At 52.2% G+C, this 17872-nt stretch overlaps 3 protein-coding genes across 3 annotated transcripts; all 3 read left to right on the forward strand.

The window, feature by feature from the left end:
* Positions 1 to 667: 667 nt before the first annotated feature.
* Positions 668 to 2788, forward strand: LOC309369338 (cystatin-A-like). Its single transcript, XM_081910200.1, has 3 exons — positions 668 to 815; positions 1322 to 1423; positions 2607 to 2788. Exons 1-3 carry the CDS (start codon positions 750 to 752, stop codon positions 2724 to 2726), a joined length of 288 nt encoding a protein of 95 aa, XP_081766326.1. The 5' UTR covers positions 668 to 749; the 3' UTR covers positions 2727 to 2788.
* Positions 2789 to 5440: 2652 nt separating this feature from the next.
* On the forward strand, positions 5441 to 11266 carry LOC309368808 (olfactory receptor 52D1-like; the record flags this gene model as incomplete). The annotated part of the gene is made up of 3 exons (XM_081909113.1): positions 5441 to 5444; positions 6831 to 7668; positions 10960 to 11266. 3 exons carry the CDS (start codon positions 5441 to 5443, stop codon positions 11156 to 11158), a joined length of 1041 nt encoding a protein of 346 aa, XP_081765239.1. The 3' UTR covers positions 11159 to 11266.
* A 2251-nt stretch (positions 11267 to 13517) lies between these two features.
* On the forward strand, positions 13518 to 15502 carry LOC309369345 (hemoglobin subunit beta-1-like). Its single transcript, XM_081910210.1, has 3 exons — positions 13518 to 13677; positions 14036 to 14258; positions 15249 to 15502. The coding sequence occupies exons 1-3, from the start codon at positions 13586 to 13588 to the stop codon at positions 15375 to 15377; spliced, it is 444 nt and encodes a 147-aa protein (XP_081766336.1). The 5' UTR covers positions 13518 to 13585; the 3' UTR covers positions 15378 to 15502.
* Positions 15503 to 17872: the final 2370 nt, after the last annotated feature.

Raw genomic sequence — 17872 nt, forward strand, 5'->3', positions numbered from 1 at the left:
TGGCTGGGGAAACCCAGCCAGATGGGCGGGGTATAAATAATAAATTATTATTATTATAGTTGGGCTGAGTGGAACCGGAATGTCAAGCATCAGAGCTGAGTCAAAGGTTTTCCCTCCCTCAAAAGGAGTCATGCACAGTTCCTTGGAAAGAGGTGGGTGGCAGAGACTGGCAGGTTTTAGCCTCGGGGAAGCGGGTGTCTCCCCAGGTTCTTCCTTCCTTGTGCATCTCAGGAGTGCCCAGGTCTCTTCTAGGCAAGCCATAATTGGGAGAGTTGCTAAGGTAAAGGTAAAGGACCCCTGGACAGTTAGGTCCAGTCGAAGGCGACTGTGGGGTTGCGGTGCTCATCTTGCTTTCAGGCCGAGGGAGCTGGCGTTTGTCCACAGACAGTTTTCTGGGTCATGTGGTCAGCAGGACTAAACTGCTCCTGGTGCATTCTTCCCCAGGGAATGCAACTGTTGAGGTCTGCTATGGCCTCGCAAGGGGTTGCGATGGAATTTGGGAGCAGGCAGCCCCCTTCTCCTTGCCAGCAGCAGTTCCCTCCTCTGTCAGAGATGGGATGTGTCTCCTCATGCCAGAGTTTGATGAGCAATGCGCCACACGACGCCAGCCTTGGCCGTCAGCCACCTCTGCACCTGATGTTGCCCAAGAAGAGGTGGGGGCTGCTGAGAATAAAAAGGTGAGTTCCCCGTCCCTCCCTCGTTCGACTCTCTTGCTTCAGACCTGCTGCACATCTTCCATCAGAGCCACCATGAGTCTTGGAGGATTATCCCCCACCAAACCGGCCACTCCTGAGATTCAGGCAATCGCTGACCAGGTGAGCTGCCCTCTCCCCACAGATTCCTCTCCCCCTCCACCACCACCAGCCAGAGAGGGGCTCTGGGGCTCTGCCTCTTCTGGAGACAGAGTAGGGGTGGGGAAGTCTGGCTTCCAGCCTCATTGCGCTAAGAGGCTTTTCTTGACTCACTGTGGAAAATGACGGCCGTGTTGAGGCCTGTTTCTCAAGGATTCCCAAATGTCAACGCTAGCTGTACATGAGAAAAGGATCTAGGGGTCTCAGTGGACCACAAGCTCATCATGAGTCCACAGCGTGATGCAGCAGCAAAAAAGGCTAATTCTATTCTAGTCTGCATCCACAGAAGTCTAGTGTCCAGATCCAGGGAAGTCATAGTCCTGCTCTCTTCTGCCTTGGTCACCTAGAGTATTGTGTCCATTTCCGGGCACCACAATTCAAGAAGGATGTTGAGAAGCTGGATCATGTGCAGAGGAGGGCAACCTTTCAGCCCTCTGCCCCAACCATCAGCCTTTGCCTTCTTCCCGCAGGTGAAAGTTCAGCTGGAAGCAAAAGTGAACCAGGCATTCAACCTCTTTGAGGTTACTGAGTTCAGGACTCAGGTGGTGGCTGGCACCAACTACTTCCTCAAGGTCAGTGGCCCTTTCCTGGCTGGTTTATTTATTGCATCTCTATGTCAGCTTTTCCTCCCGGGACCTCCAGGGGGCAGGCATGGCTCTCACCTTGCTAAGAGACGCCAGGCCATTTTGAGACATTCTCCAAGGAGAATCTGAGTAAATCTTAGTAATAAATTTCTGAGGGCAAGAGACGTCTGACAGTAATGGACTCCCATGGAAGGCAATGGCCTCACCTTCCCTGGAGGTTTTTAAACAGATGTTGGATGGATATACAACACAACACAACATTTTTATTAAGTCTCCAACAATATTTCAAAGCATTTATCATCATATACACAGCGGGTGGTGCTGTGGGTTAGACCACAGAGCCTAGGACTTGCCGATCAGAAGGTCAGCGGTTCGAATCCCCGCAACAGGGTGAGCTCCCGTTGCTCGGTCCCTGCTCCTGCCCACCTAGCAGTTCGAAATCATGTCAAAGTGCAAGTAGATCAATAGGTACCGCTCTGGCGGGAAGGTAAACGGTGTTTCTGTGTGCTGCTCTAGTTCGCCAGAAGCGGCTTAGTCCTGCTGGCCACATGACCATTTACTGGCTCCCTCGGCCAGTAAAGCGAGATGAGGGCTGCAACCCCAGAGTCGTCCGTGACTGGACCTGATGGTCAGGGGCCCCTTTACCTTTACCATGTTTCTTTTTGACTTTCCAACCCTCCTTGCCTGATGTTTGTTTTTCACTCATTTTTATTAGCTGTTTTATAACACAAATATTTTTATCATCTAAACCCCGCTGCCGTTGAATCTTTTGTTCATCCACTGCTCATATTTCAAATCCTGCCCATGACTTCATAACTGGGTGATAATTTGAGAGGTAATCCACCAGCGGTTCCCATTCCTCCTTAAACGCTTTGTCATTACGTCCTCTTAATTTGGCACTTTATTATTTTTATTTATTGGATTTATATCCTGCCCCATACCCAGAGGTCTCAGGGCGGTTCACGGAGCAAAATCTCACCATTTCAGAATATTCCATCTGTTCCACAAGCCGTTTCTCCTTCGTTGGTTGTCCTTTCTCTTTCCACTTCTGTACATACAAAGTTCTAGCTGCTGTTGTCGTGTACATAAATAGAGGAACCATCGGTCAGGCGGTCTCTGCTGGTGACACCTTTTCTGTCTTCTTCCCTCCTCCTCCTCCTCCTCCTCACAGGTCAAATACGCAGAGGACAAATACGCCCACCTTCGTGTGTTCCAGAACCTTTCAGGCGATCTCACGCTCCACGGTTATGAGCTGAACCACACCAGGACGGACCCCATCACCTACTTCTAGCAGCAGCGGAGAGCTCAAGAGCTTTAGGAGCTCTTTCAATAAAGAGGAGGTCTTGGAAAGAGTCTCTGCCTTGGAGAAGTTGTGCAAGGGGAGGGAGAGGGAATGAGCTGTGGGGTGAGAGGAAGGCCCCCAGCAGCCCCTGGAAGGGGAAGGGAGAGAGAGAAAGGTGGCATTTATGGGGAGGAAGCAGGTGCAGCAAGGAACAGCTGTAATGGAGGTCACCTTCGATGCCACCCCTTCCATGAATGCCAGTCTAGGGAGGGCAGCAGTGAGAGAGGCTCTCCGGGAGGCCTCCCTTTGGGCGGGGCAAGAGGGGCGATGTGGGGGGCTTGGTCTTGGATAGAGTGTCATCAGGGTGTTAACAGAGAAATCTGAGGGCTCCCTTGGACAAAAAACAAGGACACCAGCCAGGAATAGCAGAGCAAAACAGCAGCCAGTAGGCTTGGTCTTTCTTGAAGACTGTCGAGACAGGACTCCCACCTGCCACCAGGTGGAACAAGATGGAAGCCCCGAACAAAAGAGCCCCCAAACTTTTATTAGCTGCTAATTCCCCCCCCAAAAAAAATACATCACTCATACATCATGGTTACATCATGAAAGGGGAGGTCTGGTGGCCGTAATCTGAGCATCCTGGACCCTGCCCCTTGGTTCCCCTTGCCCTCCACCAAACACCCATGGAGTGTAGCAAAAGAGATATTCACATTTCCCTGTTTCCCAGCCAAGTTCATCACACCCTTTTGTCTTCCTCTGGGTTTGTTATTTCTGGAATGGCTACCTGTCTGGCACTCAGGTATCAGGATGCCAGGGATTATCGCTCAGGCAGAGGGGCTGCTGAGGAGCTGAGCTCACAGGTCTAGATGAATTTCTGAAGTTTCCCCACTGAGCCAGTACATAGATGCATTTATCAGTGAATTCTTACATTTGGTATCATGCAGCAAAGGCCCTTTTGAACAGATAGGAAGAAACTGTGATGAAGTGTTTTGTGGGGACAAAGGACAAAAGACACAAAAGTGATTGTGCTGATTTTTGGTAGTGGGCAGCATGTGCATGATGTGTCCTGGAGGGGGAACCCACCCCCCCAAAAAAGAAAACCTATACATAAATTCCTGCAACAAGGGGCACATTTGATTTCCATAGAGGAATGTTCCATAGAGGAACGTTGGTATGAAGGAAAGTCAAAACCTAGAGGGGCAAATCACTCTGAAACTCTTAAAAATGTAATATGAGAAGCAAACTGGAACACAGAATGTGGCCATTAAAAAGTGCAAGCAGACGGGAAGGAATGCTCAAAAAGACTCTGAGGAACACATGGCCAAAAACATAAAGACCAACAACACAAAGTTCCTTGAAAATAGTCGTAGCAGGAAGCCATCGAGGGAGGCGGCTGGTCCCACCCGTTCCCTTTGCTCAGGCAGCGAATGCCCCCCCCCTCAGAAGCTCCTGGCGCCAGAGGCTGAGGTCTCCTCCGCGGAGCGATCAGGAGGGGCCGCCTTTATCAGCCGCCTGCCAGGAGTCGCCTCCTGCCTGATATCCCCCAAATCTCCCGCTAACAGGTCTCCTCAGAGGCACCCAGGACTGCTCCACTCACACACCCTCCTGCTGCACCCACAGCCCCAGGAGAAGTCCTCCTCCAGGTCCTCCAGGGGCCCGTCAGCCGGGTGCCAGGACTTGGGAAGAGTGGCCTCCACCCCACCTGGACCTGCCCCACAGGGCTGCCCCAAAACAGTCTGGAGAGCCACATGGGGGGGGGCTGGGGGCCCTCATGCGCTCCTCAAGCCGGACCCACCCCGTTCTAAAGAGTCCAGACAAACAGACAACCTCTCTCTCAAAACAAAATTTAAAAATTCCTTCCAGTAGCACCTTGGAGACCATCACTGGAAGATGCTACTGGAAGGAATTATTTTATTTTGTTTCGACTACCGCAGACCAACACGGCTGCCTTGCCTGTAACCTCTCTCTTTCTCAACGTAAGAAGAGCAGGCTGGGTCAGGCCAAAGGGGGCCCATTGAGTCCAGCCTCCTGTTCTCCCCAAGGGGACGCGCAAATGCAGGATCCGGGCCCCAGAGCAAGTCTCTCCTCCTGCGGTTTCCAGCACCTGGCCTTCAGAAGCATCGCTGCCTCTGACTGTGGAGCCCTGGTGGCTTCTGGGAACATGGCCAGAGATGCCCCCCCAGGCCCTGGGGGCAGCAGCAGGGCTCCCCCACCTTGGGACCCCCCCCCCCAAGTCCAGCCGAGTCGCTGCACAAGTCCGGGAAACTTCTGTCTCAACCAGCCTCCCTTTTCCAAGCATCTGCCGGCCACTTGCCCCCAGGGGACCTCAGAGATCTTGGGCACCAAGGAGGAGGAAGGCTGGTGTCTGTGGGGAGAGGCAGCAGAGGGCTCTGCCTGGGGGGGGGGCCTCCGTGGGGCCTGGTCAGAGAGGACCAGCTGGATGCTCAGGGGCCCAGAAGTCTCTGGGTGGCCCAGGGGAGGGGAGACTCTCCTGAGCCCCCTGGCAGAAAAGGGGAAGGAGGGAGAGAAGGTGGAACTGTGTGGCTTATATTCCTCATCCAACTGAGTCTGATCTGCTGGGTCTTCTCTCTCCACCTCCCTCACTGAGATCTGGTGTTTTGCAGCCTGCAAAGTGTGTGGGGTTTGGAGAAGGGGCCGAGATCTCATGCCAGGAATCCCTGCAGCCCCTGCCCTGATCCTGTGAGCCGGGGCAGCGCAGCGCCATGAGTGAGTGGGCTGGGTGGGCATCGTGAGCCCTTTGATGGGGGTCGGGGAGCTAATGGGTGGGCAGTGGGGGTCTTTGAGTGGGGAAATGGTTGGCATGGCAAGGAGGGAACCCCTTCTTCGCCCACACTCACAGCGAGCCAAGGAGAAAAGGGGGGGTGTTCCATCCCCCCCCACCTGCCCACTTGCCAGTTTCCCCAGGCGGAAGGGCAGGGCGGGCACCCAACTCCAAGGACTCTGGAGGGTGTTTTCCTTAGGCTCACTGAGGCGGGAGAGACATCGCATTCAAGCCTCTTCATGTCAAGGGGGGGGGCAGAGAGAGCCAGTGCTAAGGACGGGCACAAATGCCAGTTTTGGTCCTCTCAGTTCCTCAGGTTTCCAACCTTAAATTCAGCTTCCTGCATTTCTGCCACAATTTGTAGTGTTAGTCTTTAAAATCCCCAGGAAAATTTGCCAGCCATTCTGTGCGAATTTCCCCTGACGCACTTGCTGTTGTTGTCTAGTTGTTTAGTCGTGTCCGCCTCTTCGTGACCCCATGGACCAGAGCACGCCAGGCCCTCCTGTCTTCCACTGCCTCCCGCATTTTGGTCAGACTCATGTTTGTAGCTTCAAGAACAGTGTCCAAGCATCTCATCCTCTGTCGCCCCCTTCTCCTTGTGCCCTCCATCTTTCCCAACATCAGGGTCTTTTCCAGGGAGTCTTCTCTTTTCATGAGGTGGCCAAAGTATTGGAGTCTCAGCGTCAGGATCTGTCCTTCCAGTGAGCACTCAGGGCTGATTTCCTTAAGAATGGATCGGTTTGATCTTCTTGCAGTCCATGGGACTCTCAAGAGTCTCCTCCAGCACCATAACTCAAAAGCATCAATTCTTCGGCGATCAGCCTTCTTTATGGTCCGGCTCTCACTTCCAAACATCACTGCTGGGAAAACCATGGCTTTAACTATATGGGCCTTTGTTGGCAAGGTGATGTCTCTGCTTTTTAAGATGCTGTCTAGGTTGACGCACACATTTCTGCAAAGCCATTTTCCACAATACAATACATTTTTAATCTTGCTTTTTAATATGTGCATTGACTTTACCTTGCTAAGGTAGCTTCATAGCAGAGTCTGGCTCTCCCAAAAAGTGGCAGGTGCAAAGGGGTTTTTCCTGCCATTGCAAGGGCATGGAGGAGTCAAGGAATGGCAGGATTGGGAGGGACCCTAAGCGTTCATCTAGTCTGACCCCCCGGAATGCAGGAATCTCAAGCATCCCTCACAGGGGGCCAGCCAAGTCCTCCTTACCCAGCCACACACCCCCCCCCGGGTATGCCTGAAGGGATGGGGGGGAGAGGCAGGATCCGTGCAGCATTTCTCCTGACGCCTGCCTGTCTTTTGTCTGTGCCCCCCTCCAGGCTGCGGAGAGCGGTGCCACCCCCTGAGCCTCCCCAGAGCCCCCCCTCCAGCAGCAGCTGACTCAGCGGTCCTCAACCTCTCCCTCGGCCCTCCTCTGCCTCCTCCTGCCTCCTTCCTCCTGACGGGCATCCCAGGCCTGGAGCGGCTCCATGGCTGGCTCTCCATCCCCTTCTGCGCCATGTTCTCCGTTGCCCTCCTGGGCAACTCGGCCGTCGTCTTGGTGGCGGCGAAGGAGCAGGCCCTCCACCAGCCCATGTACATCTTCCTGGCCATGCTGGCCCTCAACGACGTGACTCTCTGCCTGGTCATCGTCCCCAAGGCGCTGGCCATCTTCTGGTGGCGAGTGGAGGAGATCTCCTTCCAGGGCTGCCTGGCCCAGATGTTCTTTGTCCAGGCCTTCTTCCTCTCTGAGTCGGCCATCTTGCTCGCCATGGCCTTCGACCGCTTCGTGGCCATCTGCCGGCCACTGCGGTACATGGCCATCCTCACCGGCACCACCCTGGCCAGGATCGGGGCCAGCCTGGTGGCCAGGAGCGTCTGTGCGGTGGTCCCGGGGGTCTTCCTCCTCCGCAGGCTGCCCTACTGCCGCACCAACGTGATCCGCCACACCTACTGCGAGAACATGGGCATCGCCAAGCTGGCCTGCGCGGACGTCACCCTCAACAGCGCCTACGGCTTGGCGGCCGCCTTCCTGACCACCGGCCTGGACGCCATCCTCGTGGTGGTCTCCTATGTCCTCATCCTGCGGGCCGTCTTGAGGCTGCCGTCCAGAGACGCCCGGCTCAAGGCCTTCGGCACCTGCGGGTCCCACGTGGGCATCCTGGTGGTCTTCTACAGCCTGGCTTTCTTCTCCTTCTTTTTTTTTTTTTAATATAATTTTTATTAAGTTTATAATATACAAAAACCAACTTCCAAACACTTATTTCCGTAAATCTAGTGGACTCCCCCCATCTTCCGAGCACTGCATTCTCTGTAAATTTAAAACCTCAGCAAATTGTTAACTTATTTTAAACATAATAATATATCTTCCATTTTATCGTGGTATCTGGTCTCTAAACATTTCAGTCCAAATCCATTGTTTTAGTTTCAACACAATAAAATTATTTCATAACACCACTTCTGTCTTGCCGTACCTTATTTTCCAATTCAGAAAATTTAACCGATGCTGAAGCTGTAATTTCCTAGAAAGGAGCATTTTTTAACATTCATACAACTTATAATGCTTTTTCAAATAGTCCTTAAATTTTTCCCAAACTTCCTCCGTTTCTTCTTCTCCCGAGTCTCGGATTCTGCCAGTCATTTCAGCCAGTTCCATATAGTCCATCAGCTGCGTCTGCCATTCTTCTAATGTGGGTAGATTTTGTGTCTTCCAGTGCTTTGCCATCAGGATCCTTGCTGCTGTAGTAGCGTACATAAAGAAAATTCTATCTTTCTTGGCCACCCTCTGGTCTACCATGCCCAGGAGGAAGGCCTCCGGTTTCTTGGGTAAGGTAAATCTAAGCACCTTTTTTAGTTCATTATGTATCATCTCCCAGAAGGCCTTCACCTTCGGGCAGGTCCACCAGAGGTGTAAGAATGTCCCTTCCTCCTCTTTACATTTCCAACATTTGTTGTCAGACAGGTGATATATCTTTGCAAGCTTGACTGGGGTCATGTACCACCGGTATGTCATTTTCATAATATTTTCCTTCAGGGCACTACATGCCGTAAATTTCATTCCGGTGTTCCATAACCTTTCCCAGTCTTCAAACATAATGTTGTGCCCCAAATCCTGCGCCCACTTTATCATGGAGGATTTAACAATCTCATCCTGTGTATTCCATTTAAGCAACAAGTTGTACATTCTCGAAATTAACTTAAATTTTGGCTCAAGCAACTCTGTCTCTAATTTCGATTTTTCCTCCTGGAAACCCACTTTTTTGTCCGCTTTAAAAACTTCCTGAATTTGAGCATAATGTAACCAATCTCGCACCTTGTTTTTTAACTTTTCCATACTCTGCAACCTCCAATTATCTCCAATTTTTTCAATTATTTCCCAATATTTAGGCCAGTGGGCCTCCATATTGAGTCTTTTCCGTGCTTTGGCCTCCATCGGTGAGAGCCACCTCGGAGTTTTACTCTCCAATAAGTCTTTATATTTTGACCAGACCATAAAAATTGCCCTTCTGACAATATGGTTTTTGAATAATCTATGAACTTTAACCTTGTCGTACCACAAATATGCATGCCACCCAAAAGCATTATCGAATCCCTCCAGGTCGAGGACATCGGTGTTCTCCAATAAAATCCAGTCTTTCAACCAGCAGAGGGCTGCAGATTCATAGTATAACCTCAAGTCCGGCAGGGCAAACCCCCCTCTTTCTTTCGCATCCGTTAGTATTTTAAACTTAATTCGGGGCTTTTTGCCCTGCCAGACAAATTTAGAAATATCCCTCTGCCATTTTCCAAAACATTCCACCTTGTCCACGATCTGGAGGGCCTGAAACAAAAATAACATTTTCGGCAATACATTCATCTTTATAGCAGCTATCCTACCCAACAAGGAAAGTTTCAGTCTTGACCATGTTTCCAAGTCTCTTTTGATCTCAGACCAACATTTCTCATAATTGTCCTTAAACAAATTCAAATTTTTGGAGGTCAAGTGCACCCCTAAATACTTTACTTTTTTAACCACATTTAGTTCCGTTTCTTTTCTGAACTCCTCTATTTCAGTAGTTGTCAAATTTTTTGCTAGAACTTTAGTTTTTTGTTTATTCAGCTTGAATCCCGCCACCCGACCAAAGTCAGAAATTAATTCTAATGCTCTTTTAGTACTAGAGTTTGGCTCCTGTAGTGTTAATACCAAGTCATCTGCAAATACTTTCAATTTATATTGTTTCTCTCCGACCACAATTCCCTGTGCCAACCGGTCATTTCTGATCTTGTTCAATAGCACCTCCAGGACTGAAATAAACAACAGAGGAGACAGAGGGCACCCCTGTCGTGTCCCTTTTTCAATTTTGAACTCCTCTGTCACCACGTTATTTACTATCAATTTAGCTTTTTGTTCTGAATAAATTGCTTCTATTCCATTTTCAAACCCCCGCCCTACTCCCATCCTTTCCAAATTTTTCTTCATAAACATCCAAGAAATGTTGTCAAAGGCTTTCTCTGCATCAATAAAGATCAACACCGCTCTTGTATTTGAGTTTGTCTGTAAAAATTCCAAAATGTCAATGATGTTTCTTGTGTTGTCAAATAAATGCCTACCAGGGAGAAAGCCTGCTTGGTCCTTATGAATCACTTCATTTAATACTTTCTTAAACCTACTTGCCAAAATGTCTGCAAAAATTTTGTAATCCACATTTAGGAGTGAGATAGGACGGTAGTTTTTAAGTTGAGTTTTTTCAGTTTCTAATTTTGGTATCAACGTGATGAAAGCTTCTTTCCACGTTTCCGGTGCCTTCCTCCCTTCCATAATCTGGTTACAAACTTCCAACAGTGGTTGTATCAAAGAGTCCTTCAATACCTTATAGTATTTGGAAGTGAGTCCATCTGGTCCCGGAGACTTGCCTAGTTGAAGATTCTGAATGGCGCATTCAATTTCTTGGAGCGTAATGTTACAGTTCAGGGTTGCTCTCATTTCCTGAGGTATTCTTTGTAATCCATTGGTTATAAGAAATTGATCCACCTCCGAATCTTTTTGTGGCCTTTGTGAATAAAGTTCTCTGAAATATCTCTGGAAACACTTTCTGATTTCCTCGGGTTTCTGAACCATTCTCCCTTCAATCTCTAGATTTGTAACTGTATTAAGCTTTTGTCTCTTTTTCAACTGCCAAGCCAGCAGCTTCCCACACTTATTAGCTGATTCAAAGGATCTTTGTTTCATTTGTTTAATTTTCCATTCCACCTCTTGATTTATCAATTTCGAATATTGTACCTTTCACGTTCCGGAGCCTCTTACGAGGTCCCTTCCTCGCTTCTGGGGGGGCTTCTGGCACCCGCCGAGTCCCACGGCCGCAGGCTCACTCTGCCTGCGGTTTATCTTGATGGGTCTCCGCTTTGCCGTAGCGGACGACCCTTTTTCGCGGAGCCCCTCTTCACTGAGTAAAGAGGACCGCCATTGCCGTTTTGCGCCGCCTCCGGAAGTCTCGCTTTCTTCTCCTTCTTCACCCACCGCTTTGGCCACAGCGTCCCCCACCACGTCCACATCCTCCTGGCCAACCTCTACCTCCTGGTGCCCCCCACCCTCAACCCCATCGTCTACGGGGTGAAGGCCAAGGAGATCCGGGGGCATCTCCTTGGCCTGCTGAGACGGAAGGGCAGCGCCCCCCAGTTTGGGGTCTGAGGGACAGACGCCTCGGCCTCTGGGCACCGGGTGTCAGAGCCCTTTTGCTGCCCGAGGCTGAGGACAAGATGGTGCACAACATCCGACTGGAGCGGTAACTGGTTCTCACCTGAGTGCTGGAGATGGGGCAGAGTTCTCTCTGACCCCAAAAGCAGCCAGCTGGCTATGGGGCTGCAGGGAAGACCAGGGGGCACACATTTCTAGGGGGAGGCAGGAGGATTGGGGTGTTGGCAGGGGATTCTCACCACCTGATTCTTTTCCCTTCCTTGAAAACTCAGCTGCCAATATCCGAATGCCACCCTACAAATCTGTGCTGCAGCAGCTGGAAGATTGTGCCCAGTTCTGGTTGCCTCACATGAAAGCGGACATTGCAGAGCTGGAGAAGGTTTAGGAAAGGACACCCCAAACGATCCAGGGGAGGAAGCAGCTGAGGAAAGATTGCAGCATTTGGGCCTTTTTGGTTTAGAGAAGAGGCAAGTAAAAGGAGAAACGATAGACCGATAAACCGACTTGGCCTGGCCTGGAGAAAGTGGAAGAGAGAAGCTCTCCTCCCTCTCTCCTAACACTAGAACGTCTGACACGTCAGGAAGAGATTCAGGACGGATTACAAAGTCCTTCTTCATGCAGCACGGAGTTAATCTGTGGAACTCCCTGCCACAGGAGGCAGAGATGGCCACCAACTTGGGTGGCTCTGAAAGAAGATCGGACAAATTCGTGGAGGAAGAGGGGGCTGCCAATGGCTGCTGCCAGGAGTGCTCTGCTGTGGCTCCGCAGTCGGTTGGAGGCAAAGATCCTTCTGAGGAGGGGAGAAAGGGCCTCTTGGGCTCAGGTTCTGGGGGCTGGTTTCCCTTGGGAGAATTCTGGCCCATCCTGTGGCCAATGTGGGCATGCTGGCCACCTCAGAAGGGCCTCATCCTGTCTGGCCAACCAGACACCTCTTCTGCAGCCCTCTCCCCACCCAGGTTCCCCAGGGAAGGAGACAGGTAGACTGCCTCTGCAGCTGGAGGCATTGCGTGGCCACAGAGACAAATGTGGCAAGTTACTTTAAACTCTTGTTTATTATTATTATTAGTATTAGTAGTAGTAGTAGTAGTAGTAGTTATTTATATCTCGCCCACCTGGCTGGGTTTCCCTGGCCACTCTGGGTGGCTCCCAACAGAATATTAAGAATAATAAAGCAATAAAACACCAAACATTCAAAACTTCCCTTCAGATGTCTTCTAAAAGTTGGACAGTTGTTTATTTCCTTGACATCTGGTGGGAGGGCGTTCCACAGGGCGGGACCCACTACCGAGAAGGCGCTTTGAGCTTGCAGCCCCTCCTGGGACCTTGCCGGGAAGGGTGGATCATAAATAAATACTCTCCCTGCACCAGCCTCTCCATGAAGCTCTAGGGCTGCCCTTCGCAGTCAAGGAGAGACACACGGCAGAGAGCCAACTGTGAACATTCACAGACCTTCTTCTCCAGCTCTGGAGTCTAGTCTCTTGGTGCTTGAAAGCCATCCACTCCCAGCTCTGTTTCCTCCCATGGAGCTGGCATGGCTGGCGTCAGGGGCTCTTCCCAGCCCAAGGAAGGCGCATGGCAGAGAGCTAGCTCTTTCTTGCCCAATATAACACTCACTAGGATGCAGCTGTTCCCAGGTCTGCACTCTATGAGCAGCTGCAACAACAGGGGCGACTCTCCCTCCCTTCGTTTATGCTCCTCACAGCCAGAGACTGCGCCTGCACGGAAGCTCCCTCTGCCCTTCCCTCTTCAGTCCCCTCCTGGTTCTGGGAGACGGAGGTTCAGGAGGTGGGGAAGCCCCTGGCCCTTCCCTGCCTCTTCCTCCAGCTCTGAAGCGTCCCCTGCCTCTGACGCTTGCCTCCCGACTGGCCCAGTTCCCCACAGATCACTGCCCCCCTCTTTCAAGCCAGACTCCAGCCCCTCTTCCCCCAGTGTCCTGCCAATCGTAGACACCCCCTTTTTGGAGGCTCATTGAGAGAAGCTCTGGGTTTGGGTCATCGCGGACATTTCCCTTGTGTCTCCCATTGCGCCTTCATCTGTGCAATGGGTCTAAATGCCACATGAGATCTGTGGGGTGTGTTTTGCCCCTGCAAAATGGCTCTCGGACTGTGAGCTTCTGGGGAGTCTCCTGGGCTGTGTGCTCAGTCCTGGTCCTGCTGCTTGCGAGGAGATGATAAAGAGAGCAGCTGGGGCCTGATGTCTTCTAGAGAGAAGCAGCTATCTGGGGCCTCCTGCTCTGCCCAGGGCGCCACACCCCACGGCCAGCCTCTTCCCCCCTCCTGCTCCTCAGCCCCACCAAGCTGGGCCCCAGAGGAGGAGGAGGAGCTTTGGCCCAGGGTATAAAAGGCTCCAGCCCTGGAAGGAGCTCCAGCTCAGCCCAGAAGGTTTTCTGCAGCAGCCGAGAGAAGCTCACAGCCAGCCATCATGGTGCACTGGACCGCCGAAGAGAAGCAGCTCATCAACACTTGCTGGAGCAAAGTGGACGTGGCCGCCTTGGGTGGGGAGACCCTTGCCTGGTAAGGCCAGGGGTGGTTGCCTCTCTGGGCAGGCTGGGCAGGCTCTCCTCTTTCCACCTGGAGAATGACCATCCGTGCCTCTCCCGGTGTGGTGTAGTGGTTAAGAGTGGTAGTCTCGTAATCTGGGGGACCGGGTTCGTGTCTCCGCTCCTCCACCTGCAGCTGCTGGGTGACCTTGGGCCAGTCACACTTCTCTGAGTCTCTCAGCCCCACTCACCTCACAGAGTGTTTGTTGTGGGGCAGGAAGGGAAAGGAGAACGTTAGCCACTGTGAGACTCCTTCGGGTAAAGCGGGATATCAAATCCAAACTCCTCCTCCTCTTCTTCTTCTTTCTCCTTCCTTCCTTCCTTCTCTCCAGCTTGCTGATCGTCTTCCCCTGGACCCAGAGATTATTCACTCACTTTGGGGACCTCTCCAGCCCTGCCGCCATCTGTGCCAACGCCAAAGTCAAGCAGCATGGCCACAAGGTCCTGGCCTCCTTCGGAGAGGCCATCAAGAACCTCGACAAGATCAAGGAGACCTTTGCCAAACTGAGCGAGCTGCACTGTGACAAGCTCCACGTGGACCCCGTCAACTTCGGGGTGAGCCTGCCTGGGGGAGGGCGGGGGGATGGGTGCCCGAGGTCCCCTCTGCAGGGTCACAACCCCCACACACCAATCATAGAAGTGTTCTGTTGGAAGGGACCCCGAGGGACATCTAGTCCAACCCCCTGAGGGAATCTCATGACAGACGGCTCCTCACCCTCTGCTTAACAACCTCCAGTGAAGGAGGGTCTTCCAAGGGAGTCCGCAAAAGCTCCTAATCTTCAGAAAGTTCCTCTTAATATCTAATGGGAATCTCCTTTCTTGTTGTTTAAATCCATTGCTTCGGATCCTGCCCTCTTGCGCACCAGAAAGCAAGTCCCAGCCTTCTCTTCTCTCATGCATTTAACTTGTTTTGAACTTTGTGTGATTTTACCGTATTATTTTTATGTGATGCATTCTTTATGGAGCAGCGATATAGAGATATAAATCAATGAATTTTAACTAAACCCACGTACCCAAGTAGGGGAGAGTTCCTGGCTATCTTTCACAGTCCTCATGGCGTCATCTCCTGGCGAGTTAAAGTGGGCTCCCCTCATCCGTGGGCACCTTCAGCCACGCCCTGAGCAAGCCGACACCTTTACCTAGGAAAGAAGGGCAACTCGGTGGACTCTCTTGCCTTCTGGCCCTTCAAATGGAGCCTGTGGGCCTTTGCCCTTCCTCCTTCTGACTTGTCCCTGGTCAAGCAAGGATCTGTCCGGCTAGCAGAGGCCGAGCGCAGGAGGTCCCTGGCAGGGGCCAGTCTGCTTCTTGGCACCAAACCTCTCCTGGCATGGCAGTGCCAGCCTGGGACGGTGTGGGGTTCTGTCTGTTGCCTCCTGGACTGGCCTCCTTCCAGGAGACCCCAAACCCCTTCATTCATCCCAGCTGGCCTTTGGGCTTGACCCCACAGCCGCCAGCTGTGGCTGCGTGGGGTGGGGGTTGTGGGGAGAGGGCGTTCCGCGCATGGGCCCCCTGGCGGAAGGAGTCACCCCCTCTTTTCTCTTCCAGCTCCTGGGCGAGGTCCTCATCACCATGCTGGCTGCGCATTTTGGGAAGGAATTCACCCCTGCTTACCACCATGCCTTTCACAAGCTGGTCAAGGTGGTGGCTCATGCGCTGGCCCACCGGTACCACTGAGGCACCCCCAGGGAGAAGCGGCCGCCTCCTGCTGGTCTCGCCACCCACCGGGTGGGGTGAGGGACACCCCTTCCTGCCCCCATGTGACGCTTGACCCTCTAATAAATCCTCCCTCTGCAATCTGACCTGGTTTCCTGTGTCTCCTTCTCTGGGACGGGGGGGGGGGGAGACCCCTCCTGTTAGCTGGCTGGCGGTGGGCTAGGAAAGTGGGAGGGGGCTTCTCTATCCTCTGTCACTCAAGAGGAACCATTGAGCACCAGTGGGGGGGGGCGTTTCAGGGTGCTGTGGCACTTGCAGAGTTTGAAGGGCCCCCAAGAAATCATCTAGTCCACCCCTTCCCACCATTTCCTGGTCATTGTCCCTGGCCAGTTGTCCTCCTTGTTTTACCTCCTGGGGAGACTTGAGAGACTCGGTTGGAGATCCCAGCTCTGCCCCCCCCCCCGCTCTGCATTCAGCCCCTGCCAGTCACACACTTGATGCCTCCCCCCCCCCCTTATGAAAGACACCCTCTGCCACCTGGCCTGGTCTCTCTCTCTCCGCTCTGCCTGCTGCTCCTGGCCCACCAAGGTGTGGTGGCTGCCCCAAGTCTGCCCCCTTTGGCGTGGCTTCTTTGTTGCAGAGCAAACAAGCCTCAACAGAGAGACCAGGTGGGGTGGTGGAGGAGAGGGTGTGAGAGGGGGGAGACGCCTCCTGTTAGCTGGTGGGGGTCTGGGAAAGTGGGGGGCTCTCTGTCACTCAAGAGGAACCATTGAGCACCGGTGGGGGTGGGTGGGGTTTCAGGGCACTGTGACACCTTTCCCTTGACACTTCTGGCAGGCTCCCTTCAATGCTCCAAGGTCCAACGTCCGTTGTCTTCTGGGGAAACCAGGGGGGCCGCTGCCTGCTCTGGCTTCAGCCCCTCCTGCTGGGGGGACCCAACCAGTGCACCAGGGACATGACACCCACAAGGCACCCACCCAGCCCCTCGAGAGCTGGGACCTTCTGAGCTGAGGACTAGACAACGGCATGGCACCAGAGCAAAGGATCATGCTCGGCCGTGCATTCTTGACAAGAATGCATGCGCGCACAGCAGCAGCAGCAGCAGCCCTGTGACTCATGCGCACATTCTCCTTGCCAAGAGAAGGCCAGGAAGCTTTATTTCCCTCTATCTGCAACTAACGGACCAATCAGAAGCTGTTCTGTTTGACAGCTGGCCAATCAGGGCCCATTTCACCTTTCAATCTCCCTTATGGAGCAGCGGCCCCTACAGGGGGAAATGCAAATGGCATTCGCTGGTAAATGCAACTATGTACAGGCTCAATGGGAAACCTCTCACAAGACATTGCTTGCTGCATCCATCTTCTCAGTTCCAATGGCATTTAGGACCCAGGGAAGTGAGGTATAAGGGGCGGGGTGAGAGAGCCCACCATAATCCACAGATGTACAGTCACTCCTTCCAAATGAGTCGTGATGGTGATATCCTGCCCCAAGAGTGTCAGACAGATCACCACCTCAGTCGCAATGCCTACCTGCCCCATAGTGGTACACTATGGTCTGCCCCGCAGAGGACCTTAAGGTCCATGAATAACCATAGTTTAGAGGTCCCTAAGGAAGTCAGACTCTCCTCCCCCAGGGCCAGGGTCTTCTCAGTGGTGGCTCCGACCTGGTGGAATGCTCTGTCCCAGGAGACTAGGGCCCTGCAGGATTTAACCTCCTTCCACAGGGTCTGTAAGATAGAGCTATTCCACCTGGCCTTCCATTTGGACTCAGCCTGATCTTTGATTCCCCTTCCTCCCCTTTTCATGAAGATTCCCCGCTCTGGGATCCCACAGCTAATTCTCCCCTGTTCTCCTTGCTGGCCCAAATAGGATTAATTTAGCCAGCTAGCCCTGGTGATCATCTCATGTTTATTGGATGGATTTTCCCCCTAAACTGATTTTTCAATTCTGATTTTATTGTTATTCGCATTTTATACTGTATTTTATGCTGTTTTTTGTTGCATCAATTAAGTGTTTAAAATTTGTTGTTAGTCGCCCTGAGCCATGTTAGCCGTTTTCTGAACCGGAAAGGGCGGGGAACTGTACATGTTTTCCTCTGTACTGTGATGGAGTATGTGTGAAAGACTGTATTTGATTGACAGGGGCCTGCCTGGATCTCAGGTTCTACCTGTGACCACACCTTTTCTGTGACATAACTATGGTGCCTTGATGACACATCCCGAGATGTATTATGGGAAACTTTGAAATACGGATGTAACCCATTGTTTGGCGCTTCTAACTGCTTTGTCTTTGAGGGAGTGGGAAGTCTTGTTGCTCCTGACTGGCAAAGAGCCAGATAGAAGCCCATTACCCTCACAATACATGTAGGGACCTCCAACCCAGGGTGGGAGTTCACCAGGTGCAGCAAGAACAGATTTTCCCAACTGATTCAAGGTAACAAAAGGGAAGGTAAAGACTTTCTTTGGAAGGTGAAAGGCAGGAGAATAATCGCAGCCTTGAGGGACAAGACTCTGTCTG

Source organism: Podarcis melisellensis, assembly GCF_964234715.1.
Source record: "Podarcis melisellensis genome assembly, chromosome: 4".
NCBI classification, from domain to species: domain Eukaryota; kingdom Metazoa; phylum Chordata; class Lepidosauria; order Squamata; family Lacertidae; genus Podarcis; species Podarcis melisellensis.

Bases quoted from the DNA above. Each gene is read 5' to 3' on its own strand.
- LOC309369338 (XM_081910200.1), top strand. From the start codon at position 750: ATGAGTCTTGGAGGATTATCCCCCACCAAACCGGCCACTCCTGAGATT. The intron at 816-1,321 runs GTGAGCTGCCCT...TTCTTCCCGCAG, and splicing joins TTCAGGCAATCGCTGACCAG to GTGAAAGTTCAGCTGGAAGC. The intron at 1,424-2,606 runs GTCAGTGGCCCT...TCCTCCTCACAG, and splicing joins GCACCAACTACTTCCTCAAG to GTCAAATACGCAGAGGACAA.
- LOC309369345 (XM_081910210.1), top strand. From the start codon at position 13,586: ATGGTGCACTGGACCGCCGAAGAGAAGCAGCTCATCAACACTTGCTGG. The intron at 13,678-14,035 runs GTAAGGCCAGGG...CCTTCTCTCCAG, and splicing joins GGTGGGGAGACCCTTGCCTG to CTTGCTGATCGTCTTCCCCT. The intron at 14,259-15,248 runs GTGAGCCTGCCT...TTTCTCTTCCAG, and splicing joins TGGACCCCGTCAACTTCGGG to CTCCTGGGCGAGGTCCTCAT.